Below are 23,840 nucleotides of genomic sequence, written 5' to 3'. Positions count from 1 at the left end.
AAGCCTTACTTGCTTACTGACAACATATATTTCTAGTTTTAAAAACATATCATTTGAAAGTCTGTGAAAACAGTTCACACTTTCAGTATTCAAATTTCAATTTAATTTTAAACATAACAGAAGCATTTAAGCATATAGACAATACAGCAAAATAAAATTAGTTTAATTTAATCAATATTTACTTCCCTTTCTACCCTTTCTAAAAATGAACTTTTCTTACCTCGTTCTAGCTTTTCATGTGTAAAAAAATGTGTCCCTGCTACCTATATTAACAGCTCATTGAGGCCAGCCCATTTACCACAAAATAAAAGGAAAAAGAATAAGGCTCTAATGTACATTTTTATCTCATCTTAAATGTCCACTTCACATATTTTACTAAGTCCTAAGCCAGAAAGAATACAAATAAATGTGTGAGACTTGTAAATTTATTCTTGAAAAATTAAATGACTGGGTGCCAAAAGATCACCATGCTGAGCACACTAAAACAGATCTGTCTTAACCCATCTGTTGCACTTACGCTAGCACACAACATATCAGTAATGTATCCTGTATAACACGTAGCAGAAATATTTTATTCTAATAATCTGTCATTTTTAAATAAGATATTTATAAACAGTTTCTCAAAAGCATTTAATAAAATGCATGGTAATATCAATACTTAAGTATTTAAATTTGCTAGCTGAACAAACTTCTGGAAAACACAGATCTGTATTTCACTTAAGAGCAAAGGTCAAACGATGACAAAAGATGCACAGAATTTATTCTTACCTAATAAAGGTACAACACCAGAAGCAATGATATAAGGTACACAAAGGGAAAGTAACAGAACAGAGATGACGGGTGCTGCCAGTTTACGAATTATAAAATGTAAATCAATGTTACGAATTCCATTTGCATAAACCTATGAACACAGACAAAACAGTATTAGACTACATGAACCACTACTTGTTCTGGTATATTCACGTTTGTTTTTATTTTGTTTTCCAATACAATTAATGCAAATTATGATAAACTTGCATGTTTTCCTTAAATGTACATGGTGAATGTGTCAGTTAAATTAGTCTGTCATGACACTTGCACAGGTTACCACGGATTACGACAGATTTTTCTTTGGGATAAATAGCTGACACTAGAGAATACCAGCAGCTACAGAACTTGTTTCAGTAACTACTAGCAATATTCTAGTTTCTGACAAACTGCCTGTTTATTAAGAATTGTTCATCTTTATTTCATTGCTTTACGCTCTTAAGTGGATCACTTTAATTTTTTTTTCGCTTTTCTAAGTATTTTAATATACAACATACACATCTCTTACCCTTTCTATTAGCAATCAACAAAGTATGTCCATAGATAAACTAGTAGTTTATACCACATTCTGTTTCTCCCTTAAACTCCTTTTCAATGTGCTTTACCATGTTCTTTAAAAATGTATGCAACGTATATATTGGAAAGATAAGGGAACTCGAGGTACTCTTATTGTACCCTCCATTCCTGGTAACTTTAGTCCTAGTTACATGGTGACAACAGTGGTTTATTTTTTTCTCACCCTATAATCTACATTTACACCCTTAGGGGTCAAAGTGTAAAGTAGAGCAAAACTGCATAATATCTGCATTCAGTGTGGGTGTACTTGCAAGACAGGTAGCATCCAGATTTCATTCCTCCCCATTCCACACAATGAGAATGACTATGATAGTCAACCATTAAAATTCTTAATAATATTAAAACAGTACTCCTCCAAACAAGAACCTAAGCCCATATCTCAATCAATGTACCATGTAGGGCAGAACAGGCCAGGGGCCGGGACAAGCCAGGCTGCGGTGGGAGTTAGTTGCTTAATAACCAGAGCAGCACCTCCTGCAGGGAGGCACTGGCTTTCAGAGGGGCAGCCAAAGCCAGGGCCCATGATCATTCTTTCGGTTTATGGAGTGGCCCCACAAGCCAGAAGGAATTGCCTCACAGGCCAAATCCAGCCCGCAGGACACATTTTGCCCACCCCTGATTTGCATCCTACATTGTAAGCATGACTACAGTTGCTTTTCTGGCACACAAAAGCATTTTGCTTGGCATACATCCCTTGGGCCACACAGTGGCGAATGGGCCATGGCTGCGCTGCCACAACAAGGATTGAGCCCTTTGCAGCTCCCCCGCCATCCACCCCTGGAACACCAACATCTTACAAGTTGAGGTTGCAGGTGTTTTTGACACTCTGACAAAAAACAAATGTTGACTACTGTGCTACAGCTTTAATTGTAATATTCAAGTGTAAAATTTCCAGGCTAATATTTGAAAAATGTCCTCCCCATTAACTACCATATGCTCAAAGATTCCTCTAAACAAGGGACATTTACTATTACAACGTAAAATCCAGCTAAACAACATTTAGCGCTTAGGGGTATCTAAATTAAGAGGCAGGTACATAAGGGCTAAGTGTTAAAAGTTAACAAACAAACAAAAAACCCCAGCACTAAGAAATACATGGAGGAACACATCATGGGATATAACTAGATAGTTGGAGGATGACAATTTGGTATAAAACATTAACTGGAATGGGGAAGGGAGGGGGAGCTCTGTACAGGCTATACTATTCGTTATTCTTCTCATCCTTAAAAAAATTCTACTTAAACATGCTTCCACCAAGCTCCCCCTTATCCCTCCTCCCACAACCCCCCCTCTCCCCTCGAGAATGGGACAAGACAGGACAGGACAATCAGATCTCCCTCCTCCTCCTTCCAATTTTCTTACCTGTTCAATAACCGTTTTTAGCCACCATTGAGGACCCATCAGCGTTATGGCAGCAATTATTTTGGCATGCAGAACTCCAAGAGCCCAGTCCTAGTTTTATAAAAATGAACAGTTGATCTATTTTCCAAATGTCTCAACAAATGCATTTTATTAGATTAAATGCCCTCTGCCTGGGATCTCGAGTGTATATTAGCAACTTTTTACAACAGCTGGATGTTGGCTGCTGTAGTCCCACAGCTTTACCTGTTGCAGGTTTGGACAGTATGTCCTGTGTTTTCTCAGGGTTGATGGTAGGTTTACTACAAGGTGAGATTATAGATTTGTATAGGATGGGTTTGGATAGGGATGATTCTCTCTTAGGCAGGGAGTTGGACTAGATGACCTGTGAAAGTCCCTTCCAGCCCTGCTTCTCTTTGATTCTAGGATTCAGCACTGTTATAATTTCAATATATTTCTTGTGTTTTTAATACATTTCTGCATGCAATTTTTCCAGAAAAAGCAACCTTCCATTTTAAAATCAAATCATACTGCTTTTGATTAATGGAAAAAACCAATAACCCTTCCAATACTGTTCTCAATAAAAAAAAAATTTAAATGACACTTATTGCCAAAACAATTCACAATGTTATTTTTAAACAACATATATATAGGGGTAGTTATCAATATGCTGAGAAAAAAATTCAGGAGCTTTCAACCATCTCTACTAAAACATGCTCTCTACATGGAGTTGGAAGAAAGGATCTAGCTGAAATTCAACCTATGCTGCAGTATGAACTATGGAGCTACTAAATGATATCTCCACAATCCAATCTCTTCAGGGAAAAAGGGTATCTAAGAGTCATTTGCAACCCAGGGTACTTCTCACTTCCTCTGTCAACCCTTTGAAAGATTTTTCCGGTGTTCTTAGTCCATTAAGATTACACTATTCAGAAAATTAAATATATAAATAAAGCAGTAACATGGAAAATATGGGCCAAGTTTCTCCTTAAACTGTGTACATTTACCAAGACAAGACTGTTCATGTTTTTGCATTCCTGACAATAAATCTGTATTTCCATATCATTGTTTACCCAGCATGATCCCAAAACACAAACTAAAGTCATACCATACAACATCAATAAAACATGGGTGCCGCTACGATGAGCGGAAGGGGTGCGGAGAGAGAAACTAGCATCATGTTGCACCCTTCACAAGTGAGAGTGGAGGGAAAACATTTTTTAAAACATCATCTGCAGTTCATAAAATATGACTTTTCATTGTTATGCTAGCATTACAGTAAGAAAAGCACATTCCGTGAGAGACTTGAATCTGTGTTCCCAGAAAATAGATATTTAGGCTTACCTTAGTAAGCAACCCCCATCTGATTTAACAGTGCTAGTAACCCTTATACCTATAGGTTACATTCCTTATGTAGGAGTAAATTTAGGTGGGCTTCTGGCCTCCCTGACTAGAAAAACAGACAGAGACCAGAAGTGCTGATACTGCTTATTTCAGTTATATGTTTTGAGATCAAAAAATCATGCATGTCTTATTACTCTGTGCACAGAGGTCCAATTAAGTAAACTTGTTTTAGTTTCTTCAAGGTCATATTTTTTTTCTCTATCTGTCTTAAGTATAAAAATGCTTGAAAACTTAGAGAGGGAAGGATTCCTTTGAAACAGACAAGTGAGTGATTCCCCTTGCTGTATGAAATCCTCCCTGTGATCACAGTATAGCCCTAAATAAAGAAAAGCTGGCTCTGTCAGTTCTGATTCAACCACAACACAAAGTTTGATTTCTTCCACACTTAGCAAGAGACTGCACCTCTATGTGTTAAATGGAAAATGCTTTGAAGCACTGACACAGGACACCAAATCTCTCAGTGATACTTATAACCTCTAGAACTCAGAGGAAAGGAGGAAGCTCTGGAAAACTTGGATCAGAAAAACAAAACTAGATATTTACTGACCTGCCATGGGTAGAACAAAGGTGTCTGATCCAAAGGGACTCTCAAAGGTGCAACAATTACCAGTTCAAACAGAAGACCAAGCAAAAGTGGAACCACACCAGCTAGCAGCACAGCCACTATTAGCGTCTTCATTATCTCAAAAAAGAAAAAAAAAAAAAGACAAACGAAAAAAAGACTCCGATTTATAAATGTTGATTATTAGTTTGTACAAATAGCATCTTTAGATTTAAGTTTAAAGGCCACAGAGGTATATGCACAGAAAAACTAAAAGGCAGAAAAAACAATAGATATTCAGATAATATACACAGACACACAATTTTTCACCCATAAAATGTATATGCCATTAGTTATAAAAAGCTATATTTTTAGCCAAAAAGTGAATCTACAGGATTCTGATCAGTAGAACATTCTCATATTTTTAAGCATGCACTCACATCTGACCATTGTAGGTATGGACTATAAACACAGTCTAAATTGGGAAAATTCCTTCCAAAGCAACAGAATTTTTTTCCCCCACTTATGACCACGATTGAGTTTTGAGTTAAGTGTTATGGACTACTTTTTAATTGAAGAGAATAAATGGTAATCTAGTCTCATCATTTTTGGCATATAATCTTTTTTTTTTTTTTTTTAAATGGGCCACCTAAAACAATAGAAACAAAAGCAGTCTGATCTCATTAGCATGGCTGGAGGACAGATCAAGGAAATGGGTATACTTTCTATCAATACTGTCAACTTCCTTATGCTAACCTATGAATTTATAAGTGGACTATAAAGAACATGATGCTCAAGACTAGTACTACATGAAACATGCAAGGAAGCTGCTCTTTTGTTTGTAGGTACCCATCAGATGCAGTGTTAACTCTGTCTTCTATGAGTTGCCATGCACTTTAAAACTGTCCGATTAAAATGTTAAAAGTAGACTGCTATTTCTAGAATTATACAGCTTGTTATTGGTTTTTGTTATTTGGCAAGCTAATTTAGTGGAAGGTGTCCCATGGTCATAAGGAAAAAAATCCCACGGGTCTGAAGTCAGCAAACAAGAGCTTCTATGAAAATTCTGTCTCTTCATAACTGAAGATATTTTTTCTCTCCCAAAATATTCAATGGTACAATACAGAGCATGTGATTACCACAGACCCTTATGGAAATGTGCACTGAAAAGCACTGTAAAGATATGCCTATACTAATCCAAAGCTTGGGGGACAAGAAAAAAAGGGAGTAAACAGTAGAAGGCTACTTTGAGCATAGAAGAAAAAGTAAAGGTATTGCTGACACCTAAAAAACTAAAATAGACCATATTCCTTAAGGATTCAGTAAACCTTCTTCTTTCAAGAACTTACCATGAGAGACCACTCTTTAACCTTCTGAAAAATCACTCTGCGACCCTGTGGCATCCATGCAACTAGTACTGTTGCTGCCCGAATGGTTAGCCAGCAGACGTAAAGACCACAAGCAGCTGTATACAGTTCATGGATTTTGGCAGTTCCTGTCCAAAATGACATTAGCCATCTCCCAGCAAACACTAAAAACACAAAGAGTAGTAAATATACTGAGACAAACTACTTTGTCTCTTGTGGATGGATGGCAATTAGCATACAGTATGTTTGTGTCTCCATTTTCACCCAACGCTATTTATTGTCAAATATTTACTCTGAAGTCACAATAAAATAATGGAAGTTTCAGGTGCTACCTCACTTAGTAACTGAAAAAAGCACCTAAATTTCAATGGATACATTTAAAAATAGAATGCAAGTAGAAGTTTCACTTCAAAAACTATGAGGTGCACAGATGTCCAGTACAAAATGTAGACAAAAAATAGTGCTTGTTAGTGTCATAGTTAAACCCACAGCCTCAACAAGATTTATCCACTATTAATTAATGGCATCAGAGCATCAAGTGAGCTAATTAGGAATCCTTTAAATCTATTTGTACACGGATGTCCAGCTGATGGCCTGCAAGCTGCATGCAAACTGCGAGTAGTCAATATGCAGCCCAAGGACTCCCACTCAAGCACCACTCTCCCACATTGCTCCTGCTGTAGCCAGTACCTCTGGGCTCCTGCTTCTTCAGCTCAAGCTTCTTACCCCTGCCCCTGAGGGCAGAGCAGGAGGGTCCCAGCCACTCAGAAGCTGGACAGCCCTGTACTTGTACATAAGTACTGGCAAGCAAAGTTAAAATTCTATATTCTAGTGACCAGTCTGTCTTAATCCTTTCTTACAGCCTTGCCCCCATACGATAATCACTGCACAGTTGTCACATATATCCAGATCAGCAGCACAACTAGGGGTGGGCAAGTGTCTTATGAGCCCTAGGTGCCAATTTAGAGCACCCACTACCAGTGTGAGGAAGCAGCAGCAGCTGCCAACACCAGTGTTTGGGTCTCTGGTAAGACTCCCCCTGGCTTGAAGGCTGTATATAAACAGTCCACATGATGTCTTGGTAAAATGTTACTGTTATTCCTCCTCCTAAATGCAAACTAAAATGTACCTAAAAGGTTTTTCATGACTCTTGCACTAAAAAAAAATAAAAATAAAAATAACGGAAAGCTCATCTGCTGCTTTGTATACAAAAGCTCACTAAGCTTTCAATACTGTAAACTATAAATGTGATTATCTGTAATATCACAAAATTCAGAAACCTTGGATTTAACCAGTAAGGTATGAATTGTTCATTTTAGGTACTCTAATAAGAATGGCACCACGATTTCTGAAGCTACAATAGCCTGAAATTAGAATTTCCTGCCTGAAAGTGTTTGAACAATTTCACTTCCATCACTTAGTGCTCGTTTTAGTTAAATCAATCATTCAGATGAAGCTGAAAAGTTTATTTGTACTGATATGACAACTTTAAAACCCATTCTAGAAGACTTTAATGACCTCTTATACTGACTATTTGGGGGGTGGGGAAGCAAGATGCACAATTTATAAAGGGTCAATGGATACACTGTCCATTAAAATTCTCAACCTCAGCTCTGCACCTTCTCATATCAAAATTGTGTGCAGTATTTATTCCCATCTCCCCTTCGCACTTCACTCAAACTTTACCAGACAGACCTGTTTGAAGATATGGGCAAACAAACCATACACAAGAAAGTGAAAGGGGACAGATTTACTACATGTCAGCCACTTGTACATATGCACACACACTAAACCTTGTGGCAGATGAAAGCTAAACTGTAGCAGCTTAGCTTTCAATTAAAAAGCACCTGCATACTGAAATTTAGTTTCCCTCTTCTGTGAAGTGTGAATACACGCAGTTGTAACAGACTTGTCACCATCATCTTATTTTACCTTATGTAATGGATTTAACTCAAATCCAAGGCGCCCTTTGGGGTTCACTATAGGGCACGCATGGATCATCTCCTAAATTAGACTTACTCCTATGGTGTTTAATCTCTATTTTAGCTACGGTAAAGCTGGCTCCAGTGTTGTCATTGTCACATCTGTATGTATCGTTCTTGATACAAATGTAAATTTTGATATAATCAAGACTGTCTTGTGAGATAGTGATTAACTTCCTCAGGTGTTTACATTTGTTGCTGATAACTAGCATATGACAAGAGTTTACACTGCCAAGCAATGGTGACTTTATACTTTTAAAGAAGGGGTGGCAGTATAAGAGACAGAGGTGGGGAAAAACATTTCTCACTAAGTAGAAATTAAAAGAGGGACAGATACTGGATTGGCAAATTCCTGTTTGAAAAAATATATATACTCCTGGTCTTAGTAAGATAAGGAAAGATTTTTGATCTAGTAAACGTACCTTCAGGGGGCATGAAGTTACTGGCATAGAGCATTTTTAACACCCTAAAAATGAAGTGGGGCATACGTTAAAGGCCAGATAAGCAACTGTACTTAAGTCAGCCATGAGGGCATGGCTTTTTCTTCAAACTTCCCAGGTACAGGGCAGGCTGTAGTCCTTTGACCAAGGCTGGCTGAGAAAAGCAAGCTTACAAGGAGATGCAAAAAACTCTGCCTCTGACCTCGAACCAGAGGTCTGTTCTCTAAACTGGGAAGCTGACTAAGAACTGCATCCTCGGATTTAAGGATTTAGGATAAAGTTACTGTTCTGATATTTTCTTTTGTTTATTTACTTTGATTTCTGTCTGTATTTCCACACACAGTTACTATATTCTTACATCTGTTCTTGTTTTTTCATGAAAAAAATCCTTTTATCTTTTTAAAAAACACTTTGTCAGCAATACAATTCCCACAGTATTTGACTGTTTCGACTTGCCTATTCCAAGGAAAGGGGTATCCATATTTTCTGAGCACATGACCAGATAAGGATATGATCCTGCTAGCTGGCAAACCCCCCTCTGCTAAGGACTGGCAAGGCCTGAGCAAAACAGGTAGGGCTGAGCCACAAGAAACAGACAAGAGGGGTTTGGGACAAAAGGTCACCCCAAAAAGTGTGTAAGCATCGCAGTGGTCACTCAAGGCACACCCAGGCTGCATTTAAGACGAGGGCCTGTCACACATTGTCATGAAGTATTTTATATCGTGTTCCCACAATAACTTAACTAACTAAATTCAAAATCAAGATGATTTTGAAAGATGCAACAGACATCAATCTCTTCTCCATAGCACTGATGTTTGGGTAATGATGCTGTCTCTGATTCATGATGGCATAAAAATTAAAATAATATACAGGAATATTTCCAACATTTTGTTCAAAATTAAAATAACTTATAATCAAAATACAACTAAGCGTGGGTCGGCAGGGGGCATTTTCAAACAGTGTCATCATCATAGCACACATACCTGGTAATGTAAGGCAGATAAGACTGGCAATCAGTAATGTTATACACATGAAAATAATCAACAGAAATATCTGAAAGACAGAAAACAAGCAGGACAGTTAACAGAAGAATAAAAAATTAAACTGACTGTAGGAATACTAGGAGAGGCATTTTTTTTCTGTGACCTCTTTTATTGGATCAACTATATAACTGGGAGAGAAATGTGACAAGCTTTTTGGCACAAAGTGCCCAACCATTTTTACTGCTCTGCAGTGGACTCTTTCCAAACTGTCCACATCCTGGACAAACATATCACACAGATCTGTTCAATGCCACTGAATAACACAGGTCACTCAATTTGACCCCAACCAGAACAAGCCCATACCAGAAGTGTAGGTCCCTAGCCTACTCTGATAATGAGGGGAAGCTAGGCAGATTCTTCCTTAGGTCCAGGTCCTATACACTTCATTGAGTGGCATGCCCTCTGCAAATTCAGGCAGACATGGTTGTAGTGAGACTACACTCCATTCATATCCAAGTTTTCCCTGCAACCTGAAAAGCTAGAATTTTTTAACAAGAAAACAAAAACTACATTTTTGTCATTAAATGGGTCTAGAAGTCTGTAGCCACAGGGTGGCTCTAGACCAGTGGTTTTCAAGTTTTCATTTGCAGACCCCTAAAATGTTTTGAATAGAGGTGCAAACCCCTTTGAATTGGAAGCATGGGTAGTCACCAGGAATCTCCCAACCCAGCTTTCTGCTGTCCAAGAGACAGGGGCTCTGCTTCATCCAGGCAGGGTGTTTCCTGACAGCACACCAGTTGGGAAACACTGCCATAAGGGATTGGGAGCAGGGGGCTTATTTCCCCTGCTGGGTGCTGCTTGTGCAGAATTAACTTAGGGATCAGAACTATGCTGGGGCAGGAGCTTCCTCCTGGTTCTTTCAAAGAAGTTTACATTGGAGATGAAGCAATAGACCCTGGGATGCCGGAGGATTTGCAGATTGTTCTCGCTGTGTATTCCTTGCTACACATGCCAATTAAAGCTGGATAGCAACCAGCTATAAAGTTAGTACACATTGTTGAGGTCTAACTTTGCAGCTGCTTGGAGCTTTTTATTGTGCAATACTTTTCATGTGTAGCCTGTCTCAGTTAATTGCACAATTAACCAGTTAATTGTGCAATAAGTGTAACATGTAGAGGGGGCCACAGACACAAAAATACTGTGTTATCATACAAGAGTTAAACCAAACCAAATCAAAATCAGTCTATGAACCATCACATTCTGAATATCTCCTCTATCTAGTGAGTGACATTTTATTTTGGCGTTTCCAGTAGACAAAGCAGGAAGAGAGATATAGTATTAGTTAGAAGCAGGGTAACTATTTGTTACAGAAATCACTCTAGGTTCTTTCCTCTGTCTAGTTCAATTTTTATGAATTCTTGACTCTTCTAAGGAAAAGGTAACAGGAACTCCAAGACAGAAGTTACCATTTTAGAATCCAACAGCCTATCTTCCAAATAGTAAGATTCCCAATCATAGAAGCCTTTTCGGCTGAACATCTCATTCTTGACATAAAAGATAATTCATGCACACATTATTCTCATCTAAGCAAAAGCAATCCATCAGCTATGAACAGCTGTTTGTCAAAAGTATATGCAATACCCAAGACATTAAAATAAGGAGCCTTACTTAGCTTCTAAAAGAGACATACCCTGAAATATACCTCAAATGAAAGCAATACACCAATTTTCATCATCTCTTCCCCTCTTCCTCTCCTTTAAAGATATTAAATGCACCTACCCTGAGCGGGAATTTTAAAGGCCTACGATAAGGCTGGAAACCCACAGGTCCTCCTTGTTGAAGTATGGCTTGATGGGCTGCATGAAGACCTTCCCCTACAACTGGAATGGCATTGTTATTGCGAGCATGCTGGTTATTAGGCTGCTGGTTTGCATTGTTTTCATTCTCTTCCTGGTCACCAAGTAGGTAGGAATGAAGGTCCCTGTAGTAACATGCATGAAACGATTGTTCAACTTCGTCTGGATTTGCAGCATGAATAAACACACAGAAACACACACTACACAACTCTATTTGTTAGTGTTCACTTAAAGCAAGGATGTCAAACTCATCCAGCTCCATGGGTCACATGAGTGTCACTGGGTTGGTCTGCAGGCTGGATCCACAGCTACACAGCACAGGGGTTCTGGGACAGCATGCAGTGCTCCGGACCAACCCTATGCTGCCTGCAGCACAAGGTCCAGCCTATGCACCACAGGCAGTGGACATCCCGTGCCAGCTCCTTGTGCTGCATGCAGTGCGTGTAGCCAAGTTCAACCCTGTGAACTGTGGGCAGCACAAGCCAGCCCTGGGGCTCACTGTGCACACAGCATGGGGTGCATGCTGCCTGTGGCATGTGAGCTGGACCTGACACTGCATGTAGCACAGGGGGTCCAAGGCATGGACTCCACGTGGTACCCCATGTCAACCTTCTGTGCTGCATCCAGCACATGGGACACCACGTCCAGTCCTTGCACCACATGCACTGGGGTCAGTCCAACAACCCACAAACCAGGCCATATGCCTCCATGGGCCGGATCTGGTCAACAGGCCGGGCTTGACACTCCTGGCCTAAAGAACGCTATAAAAAGGACCACAAGTTGTATACACTCAAAACTGGAATACAAACATACTTGATTAAATAAGCCCTAAAAAGCAACTGCTCTTTTTTTTCCTCCCTTCTGCTTTTAAAAGAGCAGTTACAAAAGTTCCATATACATAAAAACAAAACTTTACATCAAAGTCTCTAGCATAAGCGGGTATAGTACAACGAAAGCAAGTTCTATGTTTAATATGGAGACAGCTCTCCAAAACCAGATTATATTGTGCATTTTAGTAATGAAATAAATGTTTAATCTGCTCTTTAGTCTGCAAAAACAAGATCTACAGGGTTTCTTTCACACAAAGTCTTGTTCAATATTTAATAAGGCACAGCATCTCAACTGTGTTTTACAGGAAGCATTTGAACTTCAATTGATTAAGTTCAAGAATGAAACATGATACCTAAATAAAGACTAAATGAGCAATTCCAATTTGTAATAAATATTAAAGTTAGGACACAAATAAGATATATTTAAAAAAAACAAACATATCAGGAGTAAAAGGTTCACCTTTTAGCCAAGCCCTACATTACCTAATTTAAGAACTTGATGCTGTAGTAATGCTAACTTTTTGCATGGGTTAATAAAATATACATGTCATTTTTATAGTTTTAGCAAGAAAATGCTGTCAGAGCCTGTCTCTTTGTTCTACAAAGATAAAATAGGGGGATAATATAAACTGTTATTCAGCTTTACTTAAAGTGTTTTTACTAAACAAATGCTACAATAGCATTGCAAAAGAACATTCTGAAATAAAGTATGTTATTACACGAAGTCCCCCAAAAAACCTTTGCACTTCTCTGACAAGTACTTAATGTATGCAATTTACAAGCACTTAACTTGGCAATTTAATGGTCCAGTTGGGATATGTAGCCAAAGAATACATTTTTTCCATATTAAAAGAGTTAAAAAGACACAAGTGATGTAAGAAAGATTGGCTGTTTACACTCACAGTAAGTAACCAGCAGTAACAGTCCATGCTCGTACAAGACCTTTCAACCACTGTCTTGTGTGTCCTTGTTCAAGCAAAGCTGGCAGCACCACCTGAAGCAAAAGCAGCTCCAAGGAAAGTTCACTCACAGGAGCATCACTAAAAACAGTGAGGAGAAAAGCAAAGCATCAAACATACAAGCAGTTTTCTATCAAGCTATGAATGTTTTACAAGCATGTATACCCAACTATCCAATCATACAGGAAAACAGGAAAATTTAGGTAGGATTTCACCACAAAATGCTTGGGCTTTTACAACAAACATTTTTCTGAGCAATACTAATGCTGTTAGCAATATTTAGGGATTTAGCACAAGCAAGGTAAAAACAAAGTTCAGGTCTATATAAACTGAACAAATTATAACAATGGAAAGCCAATGCATAAAAGGAATTTTATTTTAATAACATTTTTACTTGGCAAGATTTGCTATGCATCAGACATACTTTAGCATTTAGCTTTCAAAAGTAACGTTAATGATTTTAGTGGTACAACACAAAACTTCTGTCTAGTTACAGGTGGACTGAAAAACACCAGATTAAAAAAAAAAAAAAGCTTACCTGTAGAGCATGACATTATACGGAAGAAAATTAGGCAGCAAATACTTAATAATACGGATAGGAAGCCAAAGCATGAGCAGAACAATTGACCCAAAGACAATCTGCAAAAAGAATGTTATAAATGTAATAAGTTACATACAAGACCTTGTTTCTATTGGAATATGTAAACTGATTAAAAAGGGTTTGATTGCCAGACTACAATTAAGATACATACATGGTTAACTAAAAATTCTTCTCATATTCAGGTAACTTAGGTCCCATCATGAAGAAACATTCACTTAACAATTAGGAGAGGAAATTGAATTGTTCTCTTAAGATATGAACATGATCACTATTTTTGGGGCCCGTGATCCCAGTATGAAGGTAATGAAGCTCTAAATCGATTCATAACTCAGACCTTCAAAGAACGGTAATTAGCCAAATTAATCAAGAAATGATGTTCAAACCAAAACATTCAACTCTACTGCATGCTATGTTTGAGATCTTTAGTAAAGACTGCATGGTGGCCTGTTGGGGGAATCTGTAAGGGGTGCACCAATAAAGAGTTCTTTGGCCTATACTGATGGCCAATTATTAACCAGTCATATTGGCCAATTCTGATCCAGTAGCTGATACGTCAATTTTCTTTTTATCAGTGCCAATCCTATATGGACCGATAAATCAGTGCACCTCTAGTATCTATCTATTGTGTTGCACACTTCGCTGATTACAACAAAGAAATTCTGTTGCAAGAAAACAGCAAAATGTATTGTCTATTGATGGATCAGTGCCTCTCTCCTGAGATGGAAAGGGGGATGTGAATGGGAGGAAAGCTCTTGCTCTCAGAGGACATGATGAGCACCGGTGGGGTAATCTAACAAGGCACAGAAAAAAATTGCTGCTTTAACACAGTATATAAATCACAACATGCCACACAGCATCATTTCCAATGCATCTGTGGGCTTATATCAAAGCAAGACATCTGAGTTTTTGCCTTAAAGGCCTTCCAGGAAAACTTCAGGTTGGACAAAGAAAGTGCTGTGGGTAGGATGGGGAAACCAGAAAAGACTTTAGAAATAACATCAGAGGAAGATTATTAGAAATAAGACATGCATAGAGTAATCCAGCCCCTGCCATACTCTCAAGGGCACCAGGAACAGCTTATACTTCTAAAGCAGGGGCCCAACCTCCTACTGGAACATATGGAGGTAGATAGCACTGCTCAAGCTGTCAGTGTTCACCCAACGCCAATCACACAAAGGTATCACACACAACACAATATTATGGTTGAATCAAGACCCAGGTTTGCTCCAGTAAACTTAAACAATTCTACAACCCCATGGAATGCACTCTCATTATCTAAAGCAAGGGGTGCCAAAATTTACAGCCTGTGGGCCAGATCCAGCCTGAAGAACTGTCATGTGGCCCACAGGGCTTGTAGAGGGGTGAGGAATTTACAGACAGAGGTTCACACAGAAATCTGGGGCACAGAGAACTCACTGGCAACACATGATGGCAGCAGGAAACAAGCAATGGCTACACTAAGCCCCATGGCTGCCACTTGCTTGACACTACTGAATCCAGATCCAGTCTGTGAGGAGGCCCACAATCCAGATCTGGCTTGGGTAGGTGGGGCAAGTTTGACACCACTGATCTACAGCAATAAAGAAACAGTCAGCTGAAGGGACTAAGCAGTCCATGTGGTTTTCCCACAAGATTTGTGAACTAGAAAAAACTGTCTGTTGTCAGGGAAAGCAACTGGAATAAAAATCTGTTAAAGAAAACAACTTCAATTTTAATTAGTAAAAACTTCATATGCATCAAGAAAGAAATATTTTTTTTAAATGTGATTCTAATATAATAAAGGGCTTAGTCTGCCTGTCTGTCCATCTGTAACGCCCTTAGAACACTCCAATTGGTTACTGAAACAACCAGAGTGCCCCAAGAGTGTTATGGACAGAAGGCAGTGGTGCACGGCCATGACACCAGGGACAGAATGGGGAGGGGGGGAGGCCAGCACCCCTGGCCCTGCTCCTTGGAGGCAGCAGAGCGCCAGGGTGATGATGAGGATGGAGTGCCACTGGCTTCACCTCACCCCCCCACACCCCAACCTGGCCCTGCTCCTTGGAGGTGGCAGTGACGCAGGGTGCTGGCAGAGGGGGACAGAGAGGAGGCAGGGCAGGCTTTCCCCCCACCAGCTCCTGGGAGGTGGTGGCATATGTGTGAGAGGGGGCGGGAGGGGGGCAGTGTTAGCAAGCTTCCCCTCCTCTGTCCCCACCCACCCCTACCTGTCATTCTTGATGGGCAATTTGCTAGTTAGCTAAATAAGAACCATATCTGCAACACCACGAAGAGGAAGTAACTTCACTTTTAAAGAAGAAAGTTAAGAAAAAAAGCCTTACCACTGATAAAATAAACCTCCTAAGATGTCTATAAATTGGTAAGTGAATCATTTCCTGAACTGGATTAAAATCTGGATCATTCAAATTCCTCAGGAACCAAAGGACACCAGGTCTCAGTACCTGAAATAGGAAGAAACACCTGAAGTTCTCTCTCACACATCTGAAAACATGTAAGCAGTGAAAAAATTATTAGCATTTAATACAATTATTGATTTGAGATCCTGGGAGGGGGGCGGGGGTGATTTAGACACTACAGAGCTTTACAATATGAATGTGAAAAACTTTACAAGAAGGCATAACAAAGCACAGGTGGACATTGAAGAGCATTATGAAAAAATAATTTCTACTGTGGTTAAATATCTATGAGAAGACATACACTAAAAGGTGTAATTCACTGATAGCAACATCCATTAAAAACCTTCTCTCTCTCAAATATTTAGCAACCATTCAAATTCTCACTTGTAATTAAGTGCCCTGGTAGCTCTATTTTTTTTTTTTTTAAAGACAAAAAAAACCCACTGAAGATAATATCCAATAATTATACTATAAGAATAACAGCTTGACAGGGAAGCCATACATGCCCCATTCACCTCTGAAGAACTTACCTCTCTCAGTAACAGAATGAAGGATGCAAAATAGAAGACATAAACCATTCCCACTAGCCAGTGCAGGAACATTGTGGTACCAGGGGCAGACTGGAAGCTTAACTCTCTGTCTTTCAAAGTAGCATCAAACATTTCCTATAATGTAAAAATTAGGTCTATGTGACCAAAGTTTAACAAACACTCTGTATCAGTTATCTTAGTTCAAACCTACTCAACAGAGTTAAACTGGATTACATGTTTGTTTAAACAAAAGGTGCAAACTCTTGCTAAGCTGCTACTTTAGAGTAGCACTTGTTGAAGAAAGCCCAAAGTCTTACACTGTTAGGTCCCCCCATCTCTGACAACTCCACAAGCTTTTAAAATAGTTAAGAATTCAGACTCAAGATGGCAAGTAGGCATCTTTTTCTCTATTCTTAACTGGTTTTAAGTGAAAAGAAAACTAATATTAAACATGCAACAATATAAAGTAACCACTGAGTTTGAACTAAATTGAAATATTCTGTAAACATTTATTCTCATTAGCACTGATTTTTACAGTACTAAGGGAAATCCGAGAGCTATTTTTTTCTGATTAGCATTTAAAATTAATCACTTTCAAGCTTTGGAAAAGTTAACTTTTTAAAATTTGCCATTGTTCTTTGCATCCCAAGATGAACATAATCATCTTGCTCAGGGTGCATCAAAAACCAAGGGGGGGGGGAAAAAAATCAAAAGTGCACCACAACAATACATGTTCTTTAATTTTCCTCAGGGGCAGCCACTCAAGCAGCAAAATCCACAGAATTATCAATGAGATAGATAAGTAGCATACAGAGCCTTCCATGATACTTTGCATCTCCGCTTGTAAACAAAGGGGTTGGACTTTATACATGGCACACAACTTTTTTTTTTAATACAGGAAGATTAATTCAACATTGTTGTAGTACACTGAAAACAGTCTTCAGACATATCTTCAAGTACCCCCACTTTTATTGTCATTTTTCTTTCAAAAAACACTTTTCCTTTAGATAAGATATGTAAGACAGTATACACTCCAAAAGTTCCTATTCTTACCAAGGAGCATATATCCAACCACCAGCCGCAGATGAGGGGAAACACACCAATTTCTACCACCACTAACAAGGAAACCTTCACAGAAAAGAAAAAAATGTCATATTAATTTAGTATAAAACACTAATGAAGGTAGAACTTGACTTAAAATTTAAGAGTTGTCATTTTCAGAAGATAAATACTACCTTAACAACGATATAACAGACTCCTAATAAGCGACGGGATCTCTGGAACTTGACAAGTGCTGCCAAACCCTGTGAAATCTGATTAAGGAAAGTACTGAATGAAAAGTTATAAGATCAGTAGAACATAAAATTCAATACATATAAAAAACTTTGTAATCTAGTTTCTTGCAAAATGAAATTCTGGAAAAACCAAATGAAAAAACAAACAAAGGCTCACATCCTGGGTTCTAAATTTTCTTATGTAACGTTATTCTGGGTGCTCAATTTAAGACACCTTAAAACAGAAATATTATTTTAGAATAAGTGTGCATTCCCTAAAGAAAAAAGAAAAAGAAAAAAAAAAAAGAAAAAAAAAAGTCAGTCAACTATTAAAAGCTGGACATCAAAAATTCAGATGCCAGAAATCACTGGTAGGCAAGTTTCTTTGGGTAGGTGTCACCGGTCACCTTTGAAAACATAGTGAAAAATCTACCACTAAGTAGTAAACAGTGAAGAATAAACCTGAAGATTTAACAAAGTCCAGCTCACCTTTATTTTAACAAGGTAAGAGAAATGCTCATCTCTATAGAAAGCCGAGGGAAAAAGAGAACGTGCATGTACATGTTTTAAAGAGTCTCCTTTCAGGAAACAGAAGGCGAGGGATTCCAAGATAGATGTAGCATTAACTGCTGTACTATATGTTTCTACAGTGTATTACACAATAATATGACTGTGCTAATGTATTAAATATTAATGCTTCTTTCAAACAAATATCAATTCTTATCTTTTTAAAGCACACTTCTCAGCTATGAGCACATAGATCATAGAATGACTTCTATGATCAAATCTGCTCAGACTTTCAAAACACAGTTCAGTTTGCAGATGGGGTTATCACCATTTTTAAGTCAGGTGACAGCACTAGTGCAAGTTGCCCCCCCACTGTGTACAGGCAGCTGTGCCAGCATAAGTAATTCTGCTGCAGGAGTTAAACCAGCTTCCACAAATGCTAGAATGAAGAATGCAAGATAAGAGAAGACTATGGGGGGATTTAATAACAGCCTTCAACTACCTGAAGGGTGGTTCCAAAGAGGATGGAGTTGGACCAGGGGCAGGCAAAACACGGCCTGCAGGCTGCATCCAGCCCATCAGGCACTTTTACCGACCTGCAGCACCCACCAACTAATTGTACCCTGCCCGGCCCTTTGGTCCACAAGGGTGGGAGTGAAGCGCCAGGCAGGGGCACTTGGGGTACCCAGCAACAGGGAGGGGCACTTCACAGATTTCATAGACATCAGGGCTGGAAGGGATCTCGAGAGATCATCGAGTCCAGCCCCCTGCTCAAAGGGCAGGAAGTCAGCTGGGGTCATAGGATCCCAGCAAGATAAGCATCCACTTGGGGTGCTTGCATCTCCAGCCAGCGCTGTATGTCACAGCAAAGAACACAGCCCAGCCAGGTCTATTGCCGGGGCTCCCTGACATGCACATGCAGCCTCCGAAGGGAAGCTCCAAGTACTCTCCAAGTCCTGGAGACTGCTGCCATCGCTGCTACCTGTTGTGTAGATCCCAGAACTCCGCCAGAAGTGGAGGGGAGCCCCAGCCCCAGCTTTCCTGCAGAGTCCCACGATTTGCGCACCAGGGACCGGCGAAGGCAGCTGGCTGCAGTGCATGGAGCTTCCCTGCAGTGGTACGTGAGTTGCACATGCGCAGCAGAGAGCCTCGGCAATAGAAGAGGCCTGGCCAGGCAGTGCTCGTGCATCAGGCACAAGCACCCCAACCACCCCTACCTGCTGCTGCCACCACCTGCAGGAGCTGCATGCCATAGGGGAGTGTGTGTGTGTGTGTGTTGGGGGGGGGGGTTCCCACTGCCCCACACTCCACAAACACCACACACCCACTCTCAGCCCCTACAACCCCTCACACATACACCCCCCCAACATACCTTATTGCCCTCCACATGCAGCCACCCCCCTCATGAACCCCCCATACATACCCACACACCTCCCACCCACCCACCCCCAAAACATACAAGACTAAGCCTTTATTTGTGAGTCATTATGGAAATCACCTCTATATACATGAGGCAAACAGAAATCATGGCAAAAATATTTTTTGTAATAAAATTAAAATGTTATAGTAGGACTTTTAGTGTACAATTTGTTTTTATTTCTGGTTCTGAGATGATAACTCCCTGTCCCAAAAGGAGTAGTTCCAGTGGGGAGAGGGGCAAAGGGAGGGACTTCCAGTGGCAAAGGTCAGAGGTTAGAGGTGGGACTTCCAGTCCCAAGATGGTGACCAAGGGGTGGGGCAATTGTCAAGGGGCAGGGCTACCCATGTATCCCTCAAAAGCTCACCCAACCTTGTTAAGCAGCTCCCTCTAGCCAAAATAACTGCCCACCTGAGCTAGACTGTTCTCACTGGTGGCAGGTAACAGTACAAGGAGCAACGGTTTCAAGTTGCAGCAAGGGAAGTTTACATTAGAGATCAGGAAGAACTCTCTCATAAGGAAGATAGTAAAGCACAAGTTACTGTAAACTAGCAGCCAGTTTTGAAATTAGGCCTGCAAGGTCAAACTGAGTTCAAAAGAAAAAAAAGTCACCCTTTCATTTTAAGAAAGCTTTTGTCTCTTAGTTTTATCACAAGAATTAAAGGAACTACTCCTGCTTTATCTCCTGCACTTCTCACAACATGCATGGCCAGAAAGAATGATCCACAAATAGAAGCTGAAACAGGCAACTTCTTATAAAAGGATACATGACAAACAATTAGAGTTATTGCTAGCAACACATAGCCAACTATTGTTGTGATCAGGCCTTCAAAGTGAGATGCTTGAACCTGAAATGAATATTGAAAACATTTTCCATTCAATACCAGTCTTTAATTCCTAAGATAGAAATTGATATAATATATAAACTGTGGCAAAGTACATTTGAAAATGTGAGATTTGGAACCACAAGCTTGCTTGACTCTTCATATTTCAATGCACAGGAAAAACATTTAATCAGTAAGCTTCCTGCTACTAATTTGGCATCTTCATTTAAAAAGTAGAAAACAGATTTACAACCACAGAAAAACCCAAATAGTAGTATATTTATTGGGCTTGGTGCCAAACATACTTCTCTAATTTTGTGATATTCACCACCCTTAAAAATAGTCTTCATTTATGAAGCATTACACTCTCCCCACTCCCATGCATTCAAAAAAATTGGGAAAAGCCTAATTTAGCATGTTAAACATCATAAAAACTTATTTAAAAAATTAAAAACACTAAAGATAACAGTGTTAAAAAAGAGAGTCTTAAAAGAAGAAAGTAAACTGAGATTTTGGGGACAAAAAAGGGGGGGGAAAGGTTCCAGAACGAAGATGTAGACAACTTCCCAGGCTACATGGTGTTCTAGAAGGAAAAATATGCTGCATTTCTATATAAAGGCAATTTAAATTACATGAATATTCAAGAATTTTAACATTCTGAAATTATGAAAGTCCCACTTACATATTCCTCAAAACCCAGGCCAACAACCGAGAAGTGACCAATATGGTAAGGACAAAACGCTGTAAAACAGAAGGACAGGAAAAGCAATGAAAACCATTACCAAAGGCAAATGACACATTCTGAGAAGTCTCTTCACATCAGTTACTTTTCAACAGTTTTTCAAAAATGTTAAAAAATATACTACCCAACCACCTGCTGGATTTTGAAATATAATAATAGTACTTAGCACTTTATTTCACACAAGGCATTTAAAGTACCTTAAAAACACTGAAAGTGCACTCATCTTAAGACCCTGTCACCTTCACTTTAACTTGTAGTGTTGGCAACTACCTTTATTAGAACTGAAAGACAGGAACAATGATTCACTCCCTTTTCAATTCAGTTGACAGAGCTCCAAATTTCTAGTGACAGACTACAATTTTGTTGCAGTATTTCTGGCTTAAGCATGTTCATGTTGCAAGTGTTGTGTAAATCAGGTTCTCTGGAATGAAGGGGTTAAGAGAAACTAAAGCCAGAACAACCTTGCCTGGGCAGCTCCAACAAAGAACTGAGTAGTCTTTTTGACACCACAGGTGGGCTTGACAGACATCTTGTTAAGAAAGACAATATACTGTTCCAGGTGCAGGGACAATGGGCTGAACAGCCTGAAAAGAAGGGTGTCATCTTAAGAGCTTGAAGCTGGAGATGGACCAGCTAATCTGTTCTGGAGTACTCAGACTGTGTGGACTAGCGAGAGGGAACTCTGGGGTGCCTGCGGGGCATGCAGACAGGATTGGAGACAGAAGTACTGCTTAAACTTTGAAAGGGAGGAAGTCAACTGCTGAACTGCAGTTTGCTCAATAAAGGGGTTTGTTGATGAGTAACCATCTGCTTTTCTGATTGGGATTTTGGAGTGCACTCCTCCGTTTGAAGAGGTAATGTCCCCCTCTCAGGAGCTAAACTAGAAGGTAGCTCTTGGAGGGAGGGTCACAGGTAACCAGGAAGGGTCAAGGACAAAACGGTCAGGTCTGAATCAGACAAGGACCAGGGCTCATTCCATACTACAAGCCACTCCTAGGTTGGTTTCACGGGGTACTCTGAGAGACTAGACAAGGCTAGGGGCCCTAAGCAAGTGCTACCTCGGGGAAGTCTGAGGCAGATCTCAAGGGAGGGAAGAGCAAATGGGAAGTTATCACCTTTATTCAGACCACTGAGCTACAGTCATTCAAAACCCTGAGAATTCTCCGTTCTCAACACTGGGGTTTTGGAAGGAAGCAGTCCAAAAGGGAATCATCCTCCCCAATCCTGAATCTCTGTATTAATACAGGAGTAGTTGGGACAGAATCAGGCATATTCTTTTACACTTCTTTTAAAGAGCTAAGACAGAGAAGGCAAAAGCACAAAGGATGCCACTGCTAGCTCTTGTAGTCTCGGCAAAACTAGAGGAAGTACTGTTGGAAGGAAAGGGACAAGCAAGAGCTCATCTTAGCTTCCATCCCTTCGACTGTGCCAAGGTATACCTATACTGCAGACTGTTGTGTAGACACTCCCTAAAATTAAGAGACTGGAGTGTCACCAACTCCCTTATCTGGTCCACAGAGCCAAGAAGTATGGAAGATGGGGGAGGGGAACCAACAAGATTTTGCAAGATCTTTGAGAAAAGATTGTAAAAGTTCTCCTGGGTAGAAATTAAAGTTCATATTTCATAGGATTTCACAAAGCTTAAAACAAAAACCAAAATAAACCTGCCACCCCCCTCCATACTGGCAAATGGTAGAAACCTATGGCATCCTATTTGTGCAGTTTAAAATTTCATTTACAAAATTCCTATAATTTCATATCATTTCACTAAATTACGGCTCCAGTCTTTTCAACTGAAATGTGCAACAATTACAAATACAGGGATGCCTTCATAAGACTATAGTCAGGCATCTTTCAAACCTTTCTCCCTTCATCAGGCATTGGAGAAAAATTGTAAAAGGTCTTCTGAGTAGAAAAGCAATCCTATGAATTTGGATTTCTGTGAAATCCTATGAAATATGAACTTTTATTTCTACCCAGAAGAACTTTTACAAACTTTTCTCCAATGCTGTTGCAAAAGTCTTGTTGGTCTAATAAAAGATATCACCCTCTACCATGACCCTTATTTTTTCCTCTAGATCAGTATGGCTACAACCTGGATACCCGACACAAGAAAGGTATCGGATTTTAGCCAATTTTTTTATATGAAATCTTCACAATTTCCCGAGCAGGAAGCAACTTTGACCACCTGAAACCTGAAATACTGCTCCTATCTTTGTTTCAGGTAATTTGCATCATCATCACAGAGTCTCACATGAGAGCTGAGACTCCTTACCAGCTAAGAACTGCCTGCCCAGAGGAGTTTTCCGTCTATGGACTCCTCTGTGAAATCCTATTAAATATGAATTTTCATTTCTACGCAAGAGAACTTTTACAATCTTTTCTCCAATGCCTGATGAAGGGTGTTTGTGCCAGAAAGCTTGCAATTAAAGACTTTTTTTTGCAAAA

At 39.6% G+C, this 23,840-nt stretch overlaps 1 protein-coding gene across 2 annotated transcripts in view; it reads right to left on the bottom strand.

Moving 5' to 3' along the window:
- MARCHF6 (membrane associated ring-CH-type finger 6) overlaps positions 1-23,840 on the bottom strand; it is an 82,037-nt gene that overhangs the window by 9,813 nt on the left and 48,384 nt on the right. Inside the window, exons 11-24 of one of the 2 annotated variants that reach the window (XM_090049290.1) lie at positions 21,333-21,391; positions 20,594-20,674; positions 17,864-17,932; positions 17,682-17,756; positions 16,629-16,763; positions 16,024-16,143; positions 13,643-13,743; positions 13,048-13,185; positions 11,239-11,440; positions 9,460-9,529; positions 6,037-6,218; positions 4,694-4,819; positions 2,746-2,835; positions 769-901 (exon numbers count right to left, since the gene is read on the bottom strand). In XM_090049290.1, the coding sequence (XP_089905416.1) occupies positions 769-901; positions 2,746-2,835; positions 4,694-4,819; positions 6,037-6,218; positions 9,460-9,529; positions 11,239-11,440; positions 13,048-13,185; positions 13,643-13,743; positions 16,024-16,143; positions 16,629-16,763; positions 17,682-17,756; positions 17,864-17,932; positions 20,594-20,674; positions 21,333-21,391 (1,581 nt within the window). Of the gene's footprint in view, positions 1-768; positions 902-2,745; positions 2,836-4,693; positions 4,829-6,036; positions 6,219-9,459; positions 9,530-11,238; positions 11,441-13,047; positions 13,186-13,642; positions 13,744-16,023; positions 16,144-16,628; positions 16,764-17,681; positions 17,757-17,863; positions 17,933-20,593; positions 20,675-21,332; positions 21,392-23,840 lie in introns of both variants that reach the window. The other variant, XM_090049289.1, reaches the window with a different exon arrangement.

Source organism: Crocodylus siamensis, chromosome 5, assembly GCF_052110815.1.
Source record: "Crocodylus siamensis isolate JL-2025a chromosome 5, ASM5211081v1, whole genome shotgun sequence".
Classification (NCBI taxonomy): domain Eukaryota; kingdom Metazoa; phylum Chordata; order Crocodylia; family Crocodylidae; genus Crocodylus; species Crocodylus siamensis.
Note: the sequence above shows the minus strand (reverse complement) of the source record. Positions and strands in the feature narration are given on the sequence as shown.